The sequence below is a fragment of the Osmia bicornis genome, chromosome 9 (assembly GCF_907164935.1).
Source record: "Osmia bicornis bicornis chromosome 9, iOsmBic2.1, whole genome shotgun sequence".
Lineage (NCBI taxonomy): Eukaryota > Metazoa > Arthropoda > Insecta > Hymenoptera > Megachilidae > Osmia > Osmia bicornis.
Window position 1 is genome coordinate 4118134 of NC_060224.1, and position 22540 is coordinate 4140673.

Below are 22540 nucleotides of genomic sequence, written 5' to 3' on the forward strand. Positions count from 1 at the left end.
ATTGTATGGATGAAACTCGATTGAAATATATCGAACCATTGTCAGCTATCAGACTGTATAAAATTTGAAATGGTGAATGAATTCACTGTCGTTGTTTTCTTTAATACAATATTCATTTTAGTATTCATTGCAAAAGTAAATTAGTTTATTCAGTAATTAATAAAATAAGTGATGGACTCAATTTCTTTGCACTACCATTTTCTCCAGGGAAGCCTCCATGCTCGGCACTGTACCTGAAACAAAAAATTATCAGTATCAGAGTGCATTAAATTCATTGTAAACGCAAATTAATTCATTCAGTAATTAGTAAAACAGGTGATGGACTCAATTTCTTTCCACTACCATTTTCTCCGGGGGGCCTCCATTCTCGGCACTGTACCTGAAACAAAAGATCGCCTATTATAATTACTGTTCGAATTCCATGAATTGAAATTTCTATTCTGGACTTGACTTCCTGTACGGAAAGATTCTATGTACATATTAAATGGGTTTACTTAAAGATCCTTATAAATAATCAAAGATCACAAAGTCATCGTAGAAAATGCATAACGTTGCAGTCCGTACGAAGAGTGCAACCGCGAGTGTCCGGATATCGCTGGGACAAGGTCTTTGTACTATAATCGCAGGAAGACGATAATCGACGTAAATACCGCAAATCGTCGACAATCGTCGAGGGTAGTTTTCTAAGCCCACACGTGCACAGGATTCCACCTAAATCGTGGATCGGTATGCGGTCTGGCGAAGAAGAATTCGCAAAATCACTGTTGCGTATTTCGATCGCATTTTGCCCTACTGAAATCTGAGATTCAACAGGGAAAGCGTTAGCCGGGGTGTGCGGTAAATTGAATGATAGTATAATGGTATTTCGTAGTATCGCAGAATCGTATTACACACAGACCGGCTGGAATATTATCTTCGAAATGGTAGAACTTTCGTGTAACGTAACTGTTGTACGTATGTAACAACGCGTCGAGCAAGTGGAGTTTTGTAACTAACGAGGATATTGTATTTTAGCAAGGTATCTTTTTAATTTTATACGTTTAAAACGCGATGGAAGATAGTAGCAGTTTTTTTTATTTTTACCCTGCGTTTCGTGCGCATTTCTTGTCACGTACATGCTTGAAATAGAATTACGTAGGACCATTTGTATTCGGCTGTGTAATATAATGCTGGTTTCGTTGTCGTTATCAAGAGCAGGGGATCAGTGTTTCCCGCTGACGAAAATCATGGGGTGAAGTTAGCACCGTTAGTCATCGATTCGTGTCACTTAACCGATCGCATGCAAGCTCGGAAATGTCACTAAAAAAATTATCGACACACGAGTACTTTTATAATCAATATTATCACTCAATGATAATTAAAATGATTAACGTTATTCGATACGATTTTTCACTCAATTTACCAAATAATATGTACGAATACTTATGTGCATGATTACTTGGAAAGAGGGAAAACAAATTGAACGTTGTTAAAGTATGCTCGACGGGCAACCTTCTGCATTTCAAACGATAAATGCAACGAACTGCGGTGTCAATTACCCTACGACCCTGACCATGGTCACTAACAACTCGATGCGAATAACCGTTGACATTCGAGTGGTTAGCAAGTCACTCTCTTTGAGGAGTATGTACTTACTTTGCTGACCGATACGCAGACATCGATGCGCCGCCTTTCAACATCGCCGCGATGCCATTAACTGGGAGCTACTCTAGCAATCTCTGATGTAGCTGGTACTGATGTTGCTACCACACCGGGAAGCTTTAAGTGGGTGGTACAGACGGCTCCGACCGAGTACTTTGTACCACCGAGTCGGAATTGGTTTAAGTCCATTATACGTGTACGTGTACGTGCGGTAAGAGACGTTAAAGAGCTCGGTTCATACACATCCTACGTACCTGATCTACTTTCCTGCCTGAAAATACCTTTGGTAACAACGAGGAACAGGTGATAGAGAGTCAAGAGGCACCGATGCATGAAACAAAAACTTGGAATAAAATTCAACTCTCTAATTTCAATTTTTAAGTATCAGAAAAATAGGTGACCGAATTTTAAGGTATTCTAATTCTTCTAACAATAAAAATAATTTTGAAATATTGTAGCAATTAGGAATGATAGGAAATGGCAATAGAACAGGTGACCAAAGAATTCATAGTAAAATCAAATTGAAAGTACTTATAATTCTAATTCTTCTAAGAATAAAAATAATTTCAAAATATTATACCAATAAGAAATAATAGAGGATGGCATCAGAGGTGGCCAAAGAATTCCGAAAAAAATAAAAACAACCTTCGAATATTATAACAAAAAATTCCTACTTTCCATAGAAAAGCCTACCATAAAATATCATTTATCCAGTAAAAGAATCTTGACTGCCTTTAAATATATAGCTACAACAGAGTCGCCTCGTGTAGTTCCCTTATAATTTCCCAGCAAGGTTGTTCATCAACAGGGTATTACAAATTCAAAAGTACATGTACGGCAGAGGATGTATCCGAAGTGAAGAATCTCATGGAGCCGATGTCGCATGATCTCGTGAAAGACGGTATATAAAACGAAGCAGGAGCGTCCGTCAACGGTGCAACGTACATGGTCGAACAAACAGTGTACACGATCAATGAAACCTATGGTTACGCGTGGGATCACGTATGTTGTCCTGTCGAGCGCTACAACCAGAAGGCAAAGGGGGAAAATGGTGACGACGTTTACCGGTCGCATCGAATTACAAGTCCCTTAGGTAATGGTGCGTACGTTATTCAATACCCTGTGCTTGGCATTCAACGTGTACGCCAGTCGAAAGGATGCAGTTTCTCGACGTGGCAAAACGTTTACGTGATTGCGAAAACGGCGATGTTCGGAAAGATCGTCGTCGCAGGTAACCGTATCGTGATTCGCAGAGGGATCCGTTAGCAATAGTTACACGGTAATTGGGATCGACGCTTAACGAGTTAAGTGGAAATAGTCGCGTATAGTCAGACACGCTATGATTGCAACTATTCGGCATATGATAGTTACATTTTTCAAATTAATTCTTTTAAAATTTTCTAATGCATTTTTGCTATATTGAAAAGTAAACGCATTCCTTTGTACGTTTATAGTCGCCCATAAGAGTGAAAGGGTTAAACTGTCCACTGCTACCACTTGCTACTTTTCAAGGTATTTCTGAGCAAGAGTGGATAGTATAATATTAAAATTCGTTTTTCTTCAATTATTCAATAATGTCAGTAATCAGTGATCAACCCCTTATCAATTGCGAGCATTAAATTGCATCTGAGAATAGAAGTAGGGTTTTCAAAATTGGTCTAATTTTATACTTATAATATATTAGGTCATTACATGTTAAATGGATTTGATGACATAAAAGCATTCCAAAATGGTACATCAATTTTCGTGTTAAGGATCGATGAAAATTACCACATAAACGTTTTATCGTTATTCTATATTGAAACAAGTAATGAATCAATGAATTTATTTTATAATAAAGAACAAGCTCAACTAATTTATCTAGTAAGAAGAGAAGAAAGAAGTGAGAATTTTTTTACAAAGAGAATATTTCAGACAGAATTTCGTCGTACTGAATCAGTTTTAAAAAATATTTTTCATTTCAACAATATTGTACTATTTCCATTCACAGGATAGCAAATATAGTCTATTCACGTATCGATACGACTGACTTTTTATTTTTTTTTATTTTCTATCTGTACTCAATATGGTAACGAATGCGATGTTTACGAAGATAGATACGTTGACAATGTCTGATAAAAATTTAGATTGCTTATACGGATTCTGTCAACAGTATTTTGTTGATATCTGTTAAAAAACTCGAAGCATAAAAATGTAATATTTTCAAGAATACTTTGTAATTTAAGGTAGAGATTATATATTACCTTGATGCCATAATTTTAAGTCGTAAAATGTAAAGAAGGCGTAAAATTTATGGCTTTACGCGGGGTAAGATTATTTTATTAGACTGCAGAAAATTTGGTTCTTTTATGGTAGTCCATAATCATGAATAAAGGAAAAAATGAATTCTACGACGTTTATCTTCCTGTAATACGAAATGGCTTCCTATTTTTGTTAAAAAATAATTTGATATACAGTGCTAATAACGATGATTAACTGAATGAAACATTTCTTCTGCCCGTTGGAATACTTCAAAGAAATTATGATTTATTAAACAAGGAACGAAATCTATATGACTGTACCATCTGTACGCGACAAGCGTTCGCCCACCCACGATACGTATCAATTTGTCAACACAATGTTCCAAGAAAACATCTCAATGGTTTTATTTCTTCGAATAAAAATACGCGGTATGCAATACACACAGTCCAATTTGTTGAATAAAAGAAAAAAAAAATTGGTGGAAGTTGATACAGGATGGTTGGAGCAACCGAAAGTAACTATTATCATCCGATACGAACTCCTCTTTCACCAAGTAATCACGAACGATAATAATAGTTATCAAGAAACTTTGATCGAATGTCGTTAAACTACGGCCCAGACCACCGTAAAGTATTGTTATCACTATAAATTGGTATTTCGCTGCAGGTGTTTGTTTGTCAAACAAATATCCGCATCAGGATCTACATACGGTTTCATTCACAAAAGTGGTAATCTCTTTTCACGATAATAAAATATTGACATACCTCTATGCACACATCAAATATTAAACTGGTACACGTAATAGTAATAGTAGTAGCAGCACAATATTTACCCGAGAACTTGTCATTTTATGCTATCCGAAATGTACCTGTCCTCGGATTCTGAAACCGTGTTTGCATTTCGATAAAACGAATAAATGTACATTGCGTCGTTTTCAAGGAATTTGATATTTCAATTAAAATGCATTTGCATTCTCTGCATTTCTAAATTTCATTCAACTAATTACCAATTTTGATAGATCAATCAATTTTGTGTTAAAAATATTGATAAAACATTAATATGAATATTTTTATGAATCTTCAAGCTTTAAATTGAAGTACCATAAGTGGCATTTCGAAACACTTTTATGTCATCAAATCTATTTCAAAATCCCCCCATAATCTCCTAATACAATAAATTTGGATGTTCGCATTTTATAAAAGAAAATTTCTCTGTTAACTCGATGTAACAGTAAAAGAGGAAGTAATTCCCGAGTTGAAACAGTCATCAACGTCTTAATAGGGGACAGTAAAATACGCTTAACCTTGTCGCGTATCCGAGAATTGAATTCCCACATGAATCTGCGATATATGCACGTTGACGGTATTCGAGCCACCCACGCGTCAACGAGATCGTCGACGGAGACGGAAATTCTTGCTCTCTGAACGAGTACACCAGTATTCGCGTGATGGAGGATTTTTATTCGTTTAAACGAAAGGACTGTTTTTGTAGCTTGGACGAGAAAATTTGTACGTCAAACGTCGTGTACATACGTGTGCACACGTCCCTGTATCCCGGAGACGAATCGTTACGGTGTCACGACGAAATTGTATCCCAACGTCGACCTGAATTAACTTCCCCTCAGGTCCCGGTACTTCGTTGGAATAATTGCTTGAGCTATTAAGAAGTCAGCGACAATTACGTCGATCCGCTGGTAGTGCAAAGCCAAGCAACCTCTGTCCGGACGCCTAACGTTGCATTAGCATAATTAAATCGTGAGCATCGTGATTGGCCATTGTAAAATTACCCTTCGACTTTCTTTTTTACCTCGTTACATCGGGTACAAACCTATGCACGATTAAACTGCAATCTCTCCACTGAACTCGACCACGAACCTTTCATTCGGTATTCAAGGTTGAAATCATTTATTTTACAAGTCGAATAGAAATTTTTAAATTAAAAATAAGGGTTAATAAGTTCCTAAAATTTTAATTTTTCAATTGAAAAATTCAGGTTCTTCGAATTTTTCATTGTAACAATTTATTGATTTATACCAAAAGAGGACTTGGCTTTACTTTCCAACCACGCTACGTCGATTTCCCAATGAATAAGAGGTCACGAAACCTCTCCCCGCGAGATGTATAACGGTCGCTTTAGAATCGTGGAAGCTTTCTTTTCGAAGCTCCGTGCGAGTCGCGATTCCCGGCACGTTTCGCGCATCCTAGCCGATCCCCTTCGGAGAGTTCGCGTCCAGCTTGTAAAGTCCTAATGACGACAGTCGGCGATCAGAAGGGAAAAAGAAGAAGACCGATTCAACGAGGGAGATTTTGCGAAAGCGGAACGAGCCTCGCATAATTTCTCAACAATGTGTCATTCATAGAAATCAGATTTCAACGACCTTCTCCTCCTTTTTCACCGAGTACAGATTTAAATCAGAATGAGCTTAATTCGTGGCTTGTCCTTAAACTCAATGCTGTTGGACAACGATTGCATGCTTGATTTGAATCGAGGGTGAGTCATAACTGGGCTAAGCTTTTATCTTTCTTTTTCTACGTAAAGTGACGAAGGGTGAATTCAGTTTTATTATGTAATTTTTATACCTCTCTTGCTGGGATAATAATACATTTGCTAAACGTAAATTAATTTGCTTTTCCTTCAAATAGAATGGGAATTATAAAAGTTAACGAGATATTAAGAATTTTTTATTTATATCTGGTTGATTGATGAAAATTAAAATTTGAACGTTTGTAAAATATTATTTGTCATTATTTTGCGATGTGCAGTAGATATTTTAAATTTAAACCCACTGTAGTTGCCGGAAAGGTTTAACAAAATTTAGTGTAAAGTTATCTGTAAAGGTTTTTATTACTGGAGGTTCCTTGCATACGTGAAAAGTGGTCTTGTGGATTCTATCGTGCAGGAAGGTAGCCTTCCGGAATGTCCAGTAATTCAAGTACAGGAATGAGGGGCAACGTATTCTGCTTGGAAGCACCGTTGCACGATTTACGCTGCAAGGTCTGGTTCTCATGCTAATCCAACGACCATGGATGGTTCATACAATCTGCATCCTCAAAGATCGAATCATTGAATCATGAATCCAGTACACAAATTTCCTTCCAGACATCTCTATCCGTTCCCCGCAAGCACTCAATTCTTTTTCATTCATTTACTTATCATCGTTAAGGTATTACAATTTTGCTATACTAAAATACGACAGTGCTTTTATCATAATGAAAGCTTTTCGAATTTGCCTTTGAGAAGCTCGTAAATCTTTCACTTCTTTCTTCCTTCCTGTACATTTGCAGTTTTCATTACAGTTGGAAGATTAAAGGGAGAAACCGGAAGATTATCTTTTGTGTCAATTTCTTGAAAGTTTCTTCCTCCCACGTTCACTTTTTGTTGTTTCATTCGTGAGAATTGTTGGGATGAAAATATTTCTATCAAGGTGAATATTTACTTTCCTTGAAGTTAGGTTTAAAGGAAAACTTGTATTGTGTTTGGGAGAATTCCCTTAGGTTTTAGATAAAACCAGTGTTGGAGTTGATAACCCTTATTTTCTTTAGCTCTCTATATTAATATTTGTAATAGAAATATTATAGTATTAATGTTAGATAAATATTACCATCTATTAATTCTAGTTTTTCAATTCTTGAAAATAATACAGGGGTGTTCCTTTATCAGAGACACTTCGAATCTCCAGGGAATCACTAATATTAGTTTAGTACATTAGAGCTAACTAGTTTACGGGTAACTGTTCTAAGTCTATTATAGCCAATTAGTTAACATTTTGGTCTTGTTCAATTCTGTCAATTCTATTCCCACTAAAGTTCTGTTATTCTGTTAAATGTATTTACATACATCCCCCCGGTAGTTATAATAATATATCTTCGTCTTGTTCGTTAAACCAGTTTCACATCGTTAATTTAATGTAAATAATACTACAGTATTATAAGGGGAATTAAAAACAGTATAATCAACACATTAATAAAAATGACTAATAAGTGACACTGGTCATCAATGTGTCAAATAAATGATGATTCTATAAAAATCCAAGTACCCTAATAAAAATCATAATAACAATAACAAAAATCCCAAGAAATAAAATAAAAATTTTCCAAATGAAATAATACAATGTGTTTAAAAATTCAAATCGAACATCCGTCTAGCATCAAGCATTACTTGTACAGCAGTGTCCTGTACGTGCGAAATGCACGCTCTCTAAAAGAGAAAATAAAAATTGAGCCGGAATGAAATAAAATAAAATAAAATAAAATTCACCCAACCGCAAACGGTTCGATCGAATAGCATCGAGTAACTCGGTGAAAAAAAGTATGTACCAATAGGAGGGATACATAGATACAAGTATCAGGGTAAAAAAGAATGAGGAATGATTCGGTTCTCTGTGAGGAATTCAAGCGGAAGATCTCGTTAGGTAGGTTTCGCTGGTCCCCGCCGGCAAAGTTTCGCGAATGAAACGAAATGGCGCAAATTTTCGCGAGAGTGCACATACCGTAGGAGGGTCCGTGGTAAACTGGCCGGCCAAGTACCCGTGCACCGGGATACATCGTAGACTGGCTTGAAAATGACAATACACGTCCCTCTTTTCGGCTTAATTAAAGGCGTGCTTCGCCGAAATGCAGCTATTTCTGCACCCTTCCCGGCCATTCCGCGCGTATCCTTCTATTCGTTTCATGGCCATTCTACTACGGCACACGTCTCCAATACGAATACGTGAAACGTACGTTGCTTAATGGACCGCCGTGTCTGCCCACCCTGTAATGGCACGACACTTTGCACTTGCGCCACTGGGACGCTAAATAGCTCTATCGTCGAGGGTAGAGGTCTGCTGGCCAAATAGCTAGCTTGCTATAGTTGGTTAAAAGGAAGCTCTACCCCTGTCAGACGAGTATCGAGTTAGATGCGCGTATGGGACCATATACGGTTCTATTCAGCAACGAACATTACCTGATTCCTGGACATACCGATCGAGGAATGATTGCAAAAGTTTCCGAGAGATAGCTTCGTTCCGAAACTGCTGAGCTATAGCATTAACGCATTGAATAACGCGGGAGATTTAGGGCAAATGTCTAGAACTGAGTGGAAAAATTAAATTTTTTAATTAAAGTTTAAAGGCGGCTCAACGGGGGATTATTAATGACACCATGCGAAGAACGAAGGGGGTGCTGTATGGTACTTTGCATGATATTGTTTTGTTGAAGAGCTTGGGGTTTTTGATAAACTTTAGTAGGTCATGGCTTTATTGTCTTCGAAATTGTCCTTGAGGAGGGGTTTTAATATGTATTTTTTAAGAAGTGTTGCATTCTTTATATTGTGGGGCTAAAACACTTTAATTAGTATCATACCAGTAGTAGGTATAAAATTACATTCGAGAAATAACTCATTTTATCCTTCATAATTGTAAGTGCAACGATGCACAAAAGTGCAATTGCACTTTTTAGGTGCATCGATGCACTTATCAAAAAATTGAACTCGTATGAAGATGGACCTTCTAATATCACCAAATTTGTTTTTCTTATCTGTAATCTTTCTAATGATATAGCTGATCCCATTTACTAGAGACATTCTGTATTCTGATTCTAAAATTTGCAGGACAAGCTGGAGACAGCACAATACGCAGAGAATTCTATTTCAAAGCTCTCACGTGAATACCCTGCGAATACCTTCCGTAGATATTTTTACTCGTGACTCTAAGTAACGAATAGGAAGAAAGGAATTCGTTGAAGAAAATAAATTTAATTCAAACAAAGTCGAAAAAAATAAAATGCTGAGTACTAATAATTCAGTACCGGGATTTCTTTTTTTAACGTGGTAGTTATTTAATTGATTCTAACGAAGGGGGGAGTTATTTAATTTCGTAACGGACAGGGATTGAATTAAATATCTCCGGGTAAATTAAATACTGGAAGCATTTTCGAGCTGGGATATAAAATTTACAGCGAATATGTATATTTAAATACGAGAATACTGGCGAATGAAGTTTAATATTGTTGTACGTCGGACTCGAAGCAAACGTGTTAAATATACTTTGGTTTGAAATATTGAATAATAACTTGAAATTACATTTCACATAAAAGCAACTTATAAGAACAAATGCAAAATATAAGTAAGAATAAGGAAATAAAGAAAAATGGTGTTACACCACTTTCAAAGAAATCCCTAAAAAAACAACCGTTTGGAACAAAAATTGTTATTTTGCTTAAAAAAAGAATCGCCAAACAGCCATTTCCGTTTGTACGAAAGCTTTTGAAAATTCCTCTCGACTCACCGTGGAATTCCAGTTCTATTTTCGATTTCCAGCCGTGAAAGGGCGAAATTTCTTCACAAAAGAGCGTGGAATAAGAAAAGAAGAGAGGCAGAAGGATATGGTTGAAAGAGGAAGGACGTCGAGAGGAAGGCAAGGAAGCAGTTAAAGACAGGGAGGGGAAGAGAGTAGTGCGAACCACTTGGCTCCATTCAAAGGGGGAATCACTGCCGCCGAGTCTGTGGGATACGGTGATGAGGTTATTCCGTCCTCCTTCCCTCAGGAAGTGACGTCACATCTCGACGTAATAAACACAAATATAAGTGGTTCCTGTGCTGTGTTCCGACGGCAAAGTAACGTAGGCCGACATGATCGAATCGCGTACACGTCGGAAGAGGAAATTTGGAGAGGGTGTCGGCGCACTTGCTGCTTAAACGAGTAAATTACCGACGACGTTTGCCTTCCAGCGCCTTCCTTGCAGACCCCGCAACACCGAACGATCGAATTTCGTCTTCTTAACTTCGATCGATGCGAAACCGCCGTGTCTACGTGATCAATTAAAAGAAAGAATTACCTGGACTATTATTTCTCTCTGGTTCTATAATAAATTGCATTCGTAATATTCATCGCCAGGGTAAATGACTGCTCCCATACGATTCCTTTTAATATTTCCTTATAACTTCCTAACGGAACGTTTATAGCTGACCTTTACGCACAGCATTCGTTTCTTATTTTTATCTACGGAATAAACCCTCGCACTTTGTTATGAAAAGCCTGGGACTCTATATAAAGAGAGGAAGAATAAAATACAGAAGGTCATTAATAATGCGCTTAAGTTGCTTCTGGCAAAAATAATCGGTTCGATTATTCATACATTACGAGGAATAAAAATCGTGCGAATAGTTAGGCTTAACTTTTTCGTCTAATTTTATCATTTAAAATGATATTCTGTCGCATTTGAAGCGTTGTTGAAATTTAGAAAAATGAAATTTTTAATCCCCCTCGTTTCGGTTGGCCCACCATTCAAAGGTTAATTCGTGCCGTTGAAAGAATTTCCAGGAAAGACATTACCAAATGACCAGCGGCACATGCTCGAGGATAATTTTCATCGCGAGCACGTTGGAAAGTCGTTCACGGTGCAGCTCCTTGGACCGCGAGACATCTTGAGTATCGTAGCCCGATTTCACGCGGGAACAATGCCGAGGCCACTTTCTTCCACTCTGCGTCTTTCTCTTACGTTCCCTTTCTTTCTCTATTAAGTCGGCTCCGTGAAAACGCAGACTAATTTCTCGTCTCGTCCCTCTGCGACGATGGTGAAGAGGTCCACGGCGGAGTGGCCCGCAACGGAGGGTTACGAGTCAGAAGGTTGAAAAGGCATCCGTACAAAGAGCAGAGGAGTGTGCAACAATTATAAACACCGTGGCAATTACGCTGGCTTGGGTGCGTGCACTTTCTTCTACCTCTCTTTCTCACCCCTCCTCGTCCTCCTACTCCTTCTTCATGTGAATTGCGCCAGCCACGGAAGAAAATCATAGCCTCTTCAACGTTACCACAGCCACCACCGCCGGATGAACCAACCCCAGGCTGCTTTCACTTCTACCACCTTTTACTCGCTTGTAATTGAGCTGGAATCATACAACGACGAGAAGGAACTCGGGTAGAAACGAGTGGCTACTTGGACGCGTCACGTGTGGGATCTCGAGATGTTTTCCATTCTATTATACAGCGCCAACCATACACAGCCTGGCGGATATGTTCGAGCGGCGTTTCGCTTGAAGTTTAACCCTTCCGCTACCGAGCGCCCATACGTACGCTCTTCAAAGATGGGTAATCGTTTAAGAAAAGCGTAGGTATTTATAATTCTACGACGAAATCACTTAAGTCATATTTTCAAACAATATTGATTTATTCCTTGCTTGAAGAATTTCAATTAAATTCATCGAACCTTGTTTGTTTTCACTTGTGAAGTGTAATATTAAAACTTGATTTTTCCAATAAACAATGAAATTTAATAAAATCCCTTCGCGTTTCATTTTGACTCCCCGTTGGCAATTTTGCTGGATGGCAACCAAACCACGTTCACGTTGGCTGGTTCATTCATGATGGGCTAACAAAATATTTTGAATAACCTTTTTTACAAAGCGAAACAACATTTTTTTTTTTTGCGCTTCATGCACGCACGTTCGCCGGTATTTTAAAAGCCGATGCGGATCCTCGGATAGAGATGGATCACCGGATGCGGATAATCGTGTTCTGAGTTGATGTGCAAGTTAATGGACGAACCAGGGAAAACAAAACGTGCGACACCAAAACAAATCGACGCTCGATCCCTCGGGCTTTGTGAAGCAAAGAGTATGTATTGATGCCGACCAATCGAAATTTAAATGGATATACATACTGTTTTTTTTTTTTTTTTTTTTTTTTATATGGTACGATGTAAACTCGTATATCAGTGTACTGATTCAGTCTAGCCATTTATGAACACCATCTAGCGCAGCCCTTTGATTTATTCTCTTTTTAAACTAGTTTGTTTGAAATACCAGCATGTTACACTTGGTGAAAAAATTTGAACCATCATTTGTCGATGATTTATTCTTCCTTTCAGTCTTCCTATTGTGATACACTTTTGAAGAAATGTCATTCGTTCGAGCATCGATATTCTAGCCGGCGTTTCAACTTTTCCAAAGGAAACATAGAAAATGGAAATATTAGCAGCGCTCAGTGGCATAAAGAGATTTGTGCATTCTCGTTTCCAAACGGATTCCTCTTCAAACTTCACAAAGACGAAGATGCTTCGTTGTAACCAGCTACTTCTTGCCGTTGTTTTATTCAAAAGTTATTTAGGAAGAAACCGAGTATCAAAGCAATTCTGCAATGAAATATTCAACCAACAGGAATTTCAAGCTTTGCTTAAATTGCTTTAACGATTTCGCGATAATACTTTGTATATTTGATGTAAATAATTAATATCAATGACATTTATTCTGTATAAAAATAATCTGAAATATTTTGAAAGATAAATTTCATTCCTGCAGCAAAAAGAAGGAAATACTTTAACGATATTCAAAGCTAAGATCAAAACGTTATAAACGGAGAAAAACGAGAAGAAAATTTCAAAAATTCCTCAACAGCGGAAAATGCAAAAGAGTAACGTTTAATAACACCACTTTCCCGTTTTTGCATCTAGAACACTGCGTTAATACGGTCTCTCGTATTTTCTTTTTTTCCCAGAGACTCCATCTTGCGTCTTCATCTCGTTTCCTTTCTACCCCGTCACGGGAAAAAGATCCGAGCGTATTTCTCATATTTTATTCCTGCTACCTCGCCGCTTTTTATTGCGGTTCGACTCAGACTGCGCACCCCGCAGTTTCAACCGTGGCTCTCTGTAGCCTTTGAAGAGTCCTCGGGAAAAAAAGAACTGGCAGGATTACCGGAACCGAAAGAAATGCAAGGAAAATTCGCACATCGCGGCGGAAATAATGACGGACGAGCCATTTTATTTGTTCCGTACCGTGTCCGGTCCCGTTTCGGTCGTTAAAGGAAACTCAGAGTCGCGTGAAGGATTTACGAGAACACAAAGAATCAGCAGTTCCTCCTTTTTTTTATTTTAAACATATATCCCGATTTTGTTGCCCCTTGGAACCGCACGTTTTTCCTCCGCGTGAGACTCCCGTTTCCTTTGAATTTTTCAGCAAATTGTGGAATACGAGGCAAGAAAGTTTTCCCGTAAGTTCATTTCTTGACGCGATAACGCGTCACTTGTTTGTGATTTTAACGATTAACTTCTTACGCTATTACTCTTCCCTTTGTTTTTATCTGTTTTGTTAGATATTAATTGTAATTTGAAAATTATTATCATATCAATCATTACTATATGGGAATTCATTATCTGTATTGTCAGATACTCTATGATTCATCTAATTAGAAGTATTATTTAAATCATATAACAAAAGAGAAACAAAGATATCATCTTGAAGATATTAACTAATTGTAAAAGTCTCCAAGTAGTTGAAGTCATTATTAGCAAAGCTATTACTGTCTACCGATTTCCTTTGGCAAAGCTCGAAGAAGCTAATGGAGACTGTCGTCCTGAAAATACAATTTTCAGACAATCTGGTTTCCTAGCGGACGGACAGCAATCAAGCACCACTTAAGCCCTCGTCGTTCGTTTTATGATCCCGCAACAAGTACACCGGAGACTAGGAAATTAAACGGTCTCTGAAAATGTCTGCAACTACCGCGTTTATGGTGTATTTATTTGCACTTGGACCCTTTCGAACTCTCAAACTTTTGTGTATTCAAAAAAAAATTTATTAAACTACGATATGAATCGCCAATACCTTAACAAAATATTTTTTTTTATGGGATAATAAATGAATGGATCCCATGGTACCCCTTTAATTCGCCTCTAATTAGGAATACGTAAAAGTTTTCATAGTTTTTGTTACGTTTTAATTACAGCTACTTTCATTAAGGATTTAACACCGCACTGTATCAGTGCACCTCCGGATCCTTGATGAAGCTACTGCACTGTTGGTCAAACATTGGGAACATTTTGCTCCTGGACACGGATAGCACGCGAAAGCCTCAAACAGCATTAACCGTAAGCTCAAACAGCATTAACTATAATATCATTTACAAATACGATACACAGGCTAAACCTATTAGAGTAGTGAAATCCATTCGAGCGATTTTCATTATGAATCAAACAAACTTCTGTTCGATGAAATTATACAGTAAATTGTATCAAAAATAAAATCTTCAAAAAATATCTTCTACGTTTCTATAGAAAATTGATCTTTTTTTTAACATCAAGTTTTTTGTTTGATGAAGTCATTGGATCGAAAAGATTTATTTAGTACCGTGTATCTGATGGACGTAGTCTGAACAAGAGCAACAGCGGTCGAGACCGGTACATGGCTTTCATCAATGAAATCAAGTTAGTAGTATCTAGAGAGGTTTCCGGAGAGACAGGAAGGTGTAATGAGAGTAGTTTAGTGCTTAATCGGGGTTTCTCGAGCGGCCTCTCAAACTACTCCAATTAACTTCGCGCCAAGCCCGATTGCCGGTAGATTCAAGGGTAAATCCGCATGATATTGATTAAATTTAGAATGGGCCACGAAGGAAGCGAGCTAAAGTTTTCTTTAATACGGCTACCCGAACTGTCGTTTGGATAATTAATCAGTGCAACGTCAGCGTAGGGCAAACTTCGGCTTGATTTAATGCAGAGTCTGCGGTTTAAACAGCCTCAATGAACGGAAGTGGATTAATCGTTGTATTAAAGTTAAAACTATCGCGCAAGAATTTTAATGAATATACGAAGTGTATTGTCCGTAGAACGAAACCACGAAACTTTCATTTAACTTTCAAATATTATCTACTAGATAATATGTAAAAAGAATGTCACTTTTTATTAATTTTCTTAACTCCCCAAAAATTTTCAAATAAAATACGTACCCCTTGGAACCAAGCTCCACCCTTCTTTTCAATTTAGACGAAATCAGTATAATAAAAAGAAAGTGAAATGCAAAATTCTGCGTGGAATGTATCATAAATATAAACGCTCCTAAGAAATCTTATACATAATTCATAATCCTATCTACAATCTACGTTACCATTCAGGGTTTTAGCTGACATAGATGCTCAGAAACGCTTTCACTATTATTCACCCCTTGCATCCCTCTGTTCTCCTCTTTCATATCAGATCTTCGCGATGTACAATACCGAGCACGATGAGTTTCCCTAAGGGAAAAGAAACATTTGCTATCTATTTTAAATTAGAAAAATTTCAAGGCATTATATATGACCGATTAAATTCAAATTAGCAATAATTAATTATTTTACCTATCGACAGAAACTAGTCACAGATGTTATCTCCTGACATAGCTGGGCATTTCTTCGCATTCGATCTTATAACTACCGAATGGTTTGTTGTTGTGTATATTGTTCACGGCCATGTGGGCGTAGATGCGAGGGTTTCGTGCCCCGAGCACGTATCGGCCGTATCGAGATAGGACCAGGGCTAAAACAGGATTGGGCGGTGGATGTAGCTCGCTGTTGTAACTATCATCGTTTAGAACCCCGCTCAGGAAGTGATCGAGGGCTTTGATGACCGTCGTTATGTCTTGCGAATTACGATGGGGATTCGTCGTCTGAGCCTTCCCACGATACGCCAATCCTGCATGATCCGAATCGTCTGTTAGGTATTCATCGTGCTCTTCCACGACTCTATACGAGGACGATCGTTCGGGAACGTGGGGATGATGTTTCACCTCGGCTCGCAGCCTCGATGAACTATTCACTGATGTCTCCAGTTTTCCCGTTGGTGCTATTTGATTGCTGAACTGTACTTCCTTTGATGATCTTGAAATGCAAATTTGAAACATGTTATTAAAGATCAATGTCACGTGATGTACAGTACCCAGCATGGTAGGCTTTTCCAGTAGCCGTACAAAAATTTTATTTAATATTTATTTTATTTATAAAGTCTTCTTCAGATTTTACTGTGTGCAAAATTTAAATGCAAATCGTATGCTCTCTTTACTTTATTAGTGATGCTACACGAATCGTTTATAATCCTTCATTTTGTGCCAATTGCATAGGATTATAGCAAAGTCTTTCTATCTTAACGAAAAGAATAATTTGTTCCACTCGATTTAGTCTCTTTACACAACATTTAGTTGGACGTGAAATAAGTTCATTTCAATGACATAAAAGACATTCGACTGAAAGGGACAATGCAACAGTCTCTCCTCTTTCCAACTTTCCGCGTCCTACTTCTTTTGACCAGGGACAGCATTCAGTCATCGAGAAAAATATAATTGCAAATTGCCTATGATGCTGGAAACATCTTTTTTTTCATCCTTTATCAAAAATAAATATTTGAAATTGATTAAAATTGAATGAATAGATATAAATTGATAACCAGCAGCCTACCATAATAGTAGTACTGTAATATAATATAGCATATCTATGTATAATGATATAAATATTACAGTAATAAATTTAATGTATTATCCTTCAACAAAGCTTCAACATCTCAAACGAGAAACATGAATTCCTACCTTTGCTTATCGATGATTGATTTAATCCTTTGATCTTTGGACGGTAACTTGAGGTCGATCAATAGTGGTTTCAGGTATGAATACCCAGCTTGTGTTTGTCTTTCGGCAAAGCCTCTACCTGGGATGCCAACATCTTCTAAGCCATTGTCCAAAGCACGGTTGGCGAAAACAGCGTGTTGCGAAAGTTTTGGAAACACGGTGTTCGTAGTTGGTAGGTAACTAAGGGGTGGAGACTGTAAACTGGTCGCTGGTTGGAAATCCTTGGGCACTTCTGTTGTCAATATACCACTGACCGAGCAGACAAACGTTACCTGAATTAAATAATTTTCATGGTCAAGTTACAGGAAGTCTAATTTTAATCTACAGGGTGTCCCATGCAATTGGGACAAGCATTACCTGCATACCCTCTCGTTTCGAATATATTGAATGTGATCGAATATCATATTGCTATATATCATTTGAAGCATATTTTAATTCTCTATTAAAAAGTATTAATATACTTAGGTCGAAAATTCATCGATTCAAAAGATATCTTAGGGAGAGACAGGGAGAACCTAGCGGTCTCTCCCTAAGATATCTTTTGAACTAATTAATTTTCGACCCTAGTACCTCAATCCTTTTTTATAGGGAATCAAAAAACGCTTCCAATGTAGCAAGGTACATAATTCCAATAAAATTGTTTAAATTGGAATTGTCCATTACAAATATTTATTAACGTAAAAATAATAAAATAAGAACACACTTTACCAAGTGCAAAGTAATGATGTCGTCGAGGTAGACCAACATTCTGGAGGGTTTTTGAAATAACTAAAACGACAGCACGCGCATCGAGTTCTTTTTATACCCTGTAACATTGCCTGCCCTAAGAGCGAAGTCTTGTCAGTGGCAGGAAATGTGTACAATGTGTAAGTACCTATTTATCTACATACTGAAAGATTTCTTTGCTTTCTCTTTTTTGTCATGTCTTTTTATTTCGAAATCTTTGCTCACGTTTTATTCTGACTTTGTAAGTATAAGTTTTTCTCAATTAGATATTGTTGTAATGGATACTATTGTTTAAAAGTATTACGATATTTCAGGTATATGATGAAAGGTCTAAAATTTTACGTAGACGATGAAGTTTCACTTTTATTCTCTAATTATCGTTACGAGTGAATTTTATTTTCATATTATGTAATTTTGTACTTGTTTATCCTGTAATTCTCGACGTTAATAACATACATTGAATAATGGCATTAAAATACTAAAAATAAAAAAATTACATTCATATTATAAGCTGGAATGTTTTCATCTCTGCGTTCTCTGAAAATGGTACTGCCAGCGCCCTTTAGCGGTGGCACGTTTAATCGAAACGCTCAGGCACAGGGATTCCCCGGTATAAGTTCTGGCAAGAACTTCATCTGGAAATCAATTTCTGAGTCTATAGAATGCAATTTTCGTCAATTATTTATGATGACATTACTCGACCTTTATTGAGATCATAAAATGTTCTATTTGCACCATAGAAATATCAAAATTGCTTATTTCTTGTGGAAAGTATCCTCACCATTCACGAGACATTCCAGCCAGCAGGAATTATGCCTAATTCACAGGAGACACAATTGCTCTAGGGTTGCTTTTTACATGTGCATATTGATATGTTACGTTATTTAGGAACTGTATACATAAAAGAAAATATATTAATGTTTCTTTTTTAATTGATAAAATGTAATGTCGATATTCTTATAAATATCACTTTAGAAAATGACAATAGCTTATTCAAGTGCTTTGTATCCTATTGAGACCAAACATGATACTTGAAAACTCACCAAAAGATCATTCCCGCCAAAAACCTGTTGTGTTGTTTCCCCTGTTGAATGTCGTTATTTAATTGTAGTTTTGTATATATAAATTGAATTCTTTCTTTGTAATTACATGAAAAAATGGATGTGGGAGATGTACCGAATGTTGGATCACGTGTAGCTGATGAAGTAGGAATCAAATGTCAGAAATTATTCCAAGATTTCCTTGAAGAGTAAGTTCACACTTTATTCAGAGTAAATAATGCATTGTCTGTACCTGTTTTAAATCATGTGTTAATCATATTTTGTTTTTTAATTAGGTTTAAAGAAGATGGAATAGTAAAATATCTTGAGCCAGCTAAAGAGCTTATAAGTCCAGAACATTGTACATTAGTAGTCACTTTTGATGATGTAGAAGAATACAATCAAGTACTTTCAACAACTATTGTTGAAGAGTACTACAGGTGAATGGTTTATATTAAATTATTATATTGTAGAATAGAATATTTATTATTTACAAGCGGATTCAATTCCCCAGCTTTTCATTTCTTGGTAATGATTCATTTTATTAATATAAAGTATTACTTACTTTCAGAGTTTATCCATATCTCTGCCAAGCAGTACGTAACTTTGTCAAAGATGTAGCAGAGTCAAGGAAGGATCTAGAATGTTATGTTAGTTTTGTGGATGTGCCGACTAGACAAAAATTAAGAGAACTAAATTCAGCAAAATTGGGCACATTAATACGTATATCTGGTCAAGTCATAAGAACACATCCTGTTCATCCAGAATTAGTACTTGGTACATTTATTTGTATGGACTGCAATGCTGTTATAAAAAATGTGGAACAACAATTTAAAGTAATGTGAAAAGTAAAAACTTGATAGAAACAAATGTTTCTATTAACACAATATATTAATTGTAATTGCATATTAAAATAACCACTTACAGTTCACAAATCCAACAATTTGTCACAATCCGGTATGCAGCAACAGACGACGTTTTCTGTTGGATGTGGATAATTCAATATTTATTGATTTTCAAAAAATTAGAATACAGGAAACACAAGCAGAATTACCAAGAGGCTGTATTCCACGTTCTCTCGAAGTTATTTTACGTGCTGAGTCTGTAGAAACTGTACAAGCTGGTGATAGGTACTTTCAATGCAAGGAGTTATGTGTTATTAATTTCATAGATCTCCTAATAAAACTGTTTTCTATATTTTTTAGATACGACTTTACTGGAACTCTCATAGTAATACCAGATGTTGCAGTTCTTTCTCTTCCCGGCGTAAAACCCGATCGGAGAGCAAAAGTTCAAAACCGGGGAGAACAAGGAGACGGTCTAACAGGATTGAAAGCATTAGGAACGCGTGAATTAACGTATAAAACCGCATTTTTAGCTTGTAGCGTTACACCGACAAGCTTTAGGGTACGATAAATTACTAATGTAATTGAAAACGGTAATTGGAAATGTATGATTTAATACTCAACATTTTTATAGTTTGGTGGTACCGAGACAAACATGGAAGAGATCTCCCAAGAAATGATGAAGAAACGGATGACGGAAGCAGAATGGAATCGTATATACGAGATGAGCCGTGACAAAAATTTGTATCAGAATCTTGTTAACAGCTTATTTTCTTCGATACACGGTAACGACGAGGTCAAGAAAGGAATCACTTTAATGTTATTTGGTGGAGTTCCTAAGACAACAATAGAGAATACCTCGTTACGAGGAGATATAAATTGCTGTATCGTCGGTGATCCTAGTACAGCAAAATCTCAGTTGTTAAAAAGCGTGACCGAGATCACACCAAGAGCAATTTATACATCTGGAAAAGCATCTTCTGCGGCTGGGTTAACCGCGGCTGTAGTGAGAGACGAGGAATCTCCTGATTTTGTTATCGAAGCTGGTGCCTTGATGCTTGCCGATCATGGTATCTGTTGCATCGATGAATTTGATAAAATGGATCCCAGGGATCAAGTCGCTATACACGAGGCTATGGAACAGCAAACAATTTCAATAGCCAAGGCTGGTGTAAGAGCGACTTTGAATGCTCGAACATCGATATTGGCGGCCGCGAATCCCATTGGTGGACGATACGATAGAAAAAAATCTTTGCAACAAAATGTTCAGTTAACAGCTCCTATTATGTCCAGATTTGATTTATTCTTTATCATAGTTGACGAATGTAACGAAATCGTCGATAATGCTATCGCTAAGAGAATCGTTGATCTGCACTGCGATAATTGGCAAGACTTTGAAACAGTATACTCGCAACACGAGATCGTTAGATATATTAATTTCGCCAAGCATTTTAAACCTGTACTAAGTCACGAAGCTTCAGACTACTTAGTTGATAGCTATACGACTCTTAGGCAAAGGACTGGCAGTGGATCTGGCAAATGGAGAGTCACTGTCCGACAACTTGAAAGTCTTATTCGATTATCAGAAGCTATGGCTAAATTAGAATGTTCGGACGAAGTGATTATAAAACATGTCAAGGAAGCGAAACGTCTATTAAGTAAAAGTATCGTTACCGTAGAACAGCCTGATATAGATTTGGAAGAGGCAGAAGATGGTCAAGTAGATGGTCAATTGGATGAAGCTCCTCCTGTTATGGCTGCGCTTAATGCAATGGACACTAACAGTGCACCAGTGACCCGTAATTTTTTCATTCTATTTATGTATATTCAAATGATTTTATAAAATGTAATTGTATTCATTGTTTTCTTCTTTCTACATTTATAGCAACCCTGGAGATGCAGACGCATAAAAAGAAATTGACGATGTCCTTTGAAGAATACAAGAATTTATCCAACATGTTGATATTATACATGAGAAGTGAAGAAACTCGTGCAGAAAGAGAAACCAGTGGTATGTTGTTTAAAATAAATAATAAATAAAGCTAATGTATGTGAAATTACTTTGAATTAAAATGTAACTTTTTGTACAGAGGAGACCAAAGGTGGATTAAAGAAATCTGAACTAGTGGCGTGGTACCTTGATCAAATACAAGATCAAATAGATTCAGAAGAAGAATTGTTAGAGAGGAAAAACTTCATTGAGAAAATTATTGATAGGCTAACGTATCATGTATGTATTAAAATGCTACTTCGGTATCATCGTCACTTTGGTATTCAATTAATTAAAATTTTTTCCAGGATCAAATTATAATACCTTTGAGCACAGCCGATTGGAGAAGCAAAGATAAAGAAGCAGATGACCCAGTACTTGTTGTACATCCAAATTATATTATCGATGCGTAATTGTTTGTACCGTACATTTTACATTGTAATTATATTTTAGAAACGTTAATAGCAGATAGAGGTAAAAATTTATAATGGATTAATTTTTCAATTCGTTCCCAGTAAGTTTCTTATAAAATTGAACCGGTTTTTACCTCTAATTGCTATGTTTTATTGACATTATTTTTTTAACCACAAATGAACCATGAAGTGCCACTATAGTTTTTACAATTTCGTAATTAATAAATATTTATACTGATATGTAGTACATATTCATTTTATTCTTCACCATTCAAGATCAAGAACCAGTAAGAATGTACC

General features: G+C 36.8%; 2 protein-coding genes across 3 annotated transcripts; one reads left to right on the top strand and one right to left on the bottom strand.

Moving 5' to 3' along the window:
* Window positions 1-19098, bottom strand: LOC114879024. Of its 2 annotated transcripts, XM_046287053.1 has the most exons (8): window positions 18996-19098; window positions 18734-18843; window positions 18450-18587; window positions 17188-17498; window positions 15968-16486; window positions 15739-15865; window positions 343-379; window positions 1-233 (listed from the first exon to the last, which is right to left on the bottom strand). In XM_046287053.1, the coding sequence occupies exons 3-5, from the start codon at window positions 18453-18455 to the stop codon at window positions 15994-15996; spliced, it is 810 nt and encodes a 269-aa protein (XP_046143009.1). In that variant the 5' UTR covers window positions 18456-18587; window positions 18734-18843; window positions 18996-19098; the 3' UTR covers window positions 1-233; window positions 343-379; window positions 15739-15865; window positions 15968-15993. The 2 variants fall into 2 exon arrangements, 1 of the variants encoding a protein (XP_046143009.1); XR_006829666.1 differs by lacking the exons at window positions 15739-15865; window positions 15968-16486; window positions 17188-17498; ... (1 more) ...; window positions 18734-18843; window positions 18996-19098 and adding an exon at window positions 1636-1774.
* LOC114879022 (DNA replication licensing factor Mcm6) lies at window positions 19015-22484 on the top strand. The gene is made up of 9 exons (XM_029193490.2): window positions 19015-19201; window positions 19289-19432; window positions 19564-19828; window positions 19920-20122; window positions 20198-20399; window positions 20472-21636; window positions 21723-21848; window positions 21928-22067; window positions 22136-22484. The coding sequence occupies exons 1-9, from the start codon at window positions 19110-19112 to the stop codon at window positions 22238-22240; spliced, it is 2442 nt and encodes an 813-aa protein (XP_029049323.2). The 5' UTR covers window positions 19015-19109; the 3' UTR covers window positions 22241-22484.
* Window positions 22485-22540: the final 56 nt, after the last annotated feature.

What these genes read in the sequence shown, in the direction of transcription:
- LOC114879024 (XM_046287053.1), bottom strand. An exon ending in TCAATCATCGATAAGCAAAG is followed by an intron (nt 16,487 to 17,187) that starts GTAGGAATTCAT and finishes TTGCATTTCAAG; the next exon opens with ATCATCAAAGGAAGTACAGT.
- LOC114879022 (XM_029193490.2), top strand. Translation starts at nt 19,110, where the DNA reads ATGGATGTGGGAGATGTACCGAATGTTGGATCACGTGTAGCTGATGAA. An exon ending in TAACAGTGCACCAGTGACCC is followed by an intron (nt 21,637 to 21,722) that starts GTAATTTTTTCA and finishes CTACATTTATAG; the next exon opens with CAACCCTGGAGATGCAGACG. An exon ending in TGCAGAAAGAGAAACCAGTG is followed by an intron (nt 21,849 to 21,927) that starts GTATGTTGTTTA and finishes CTTTTTGTACAG; the next exon opens with AGGAGACCAAAGGTGGATTA.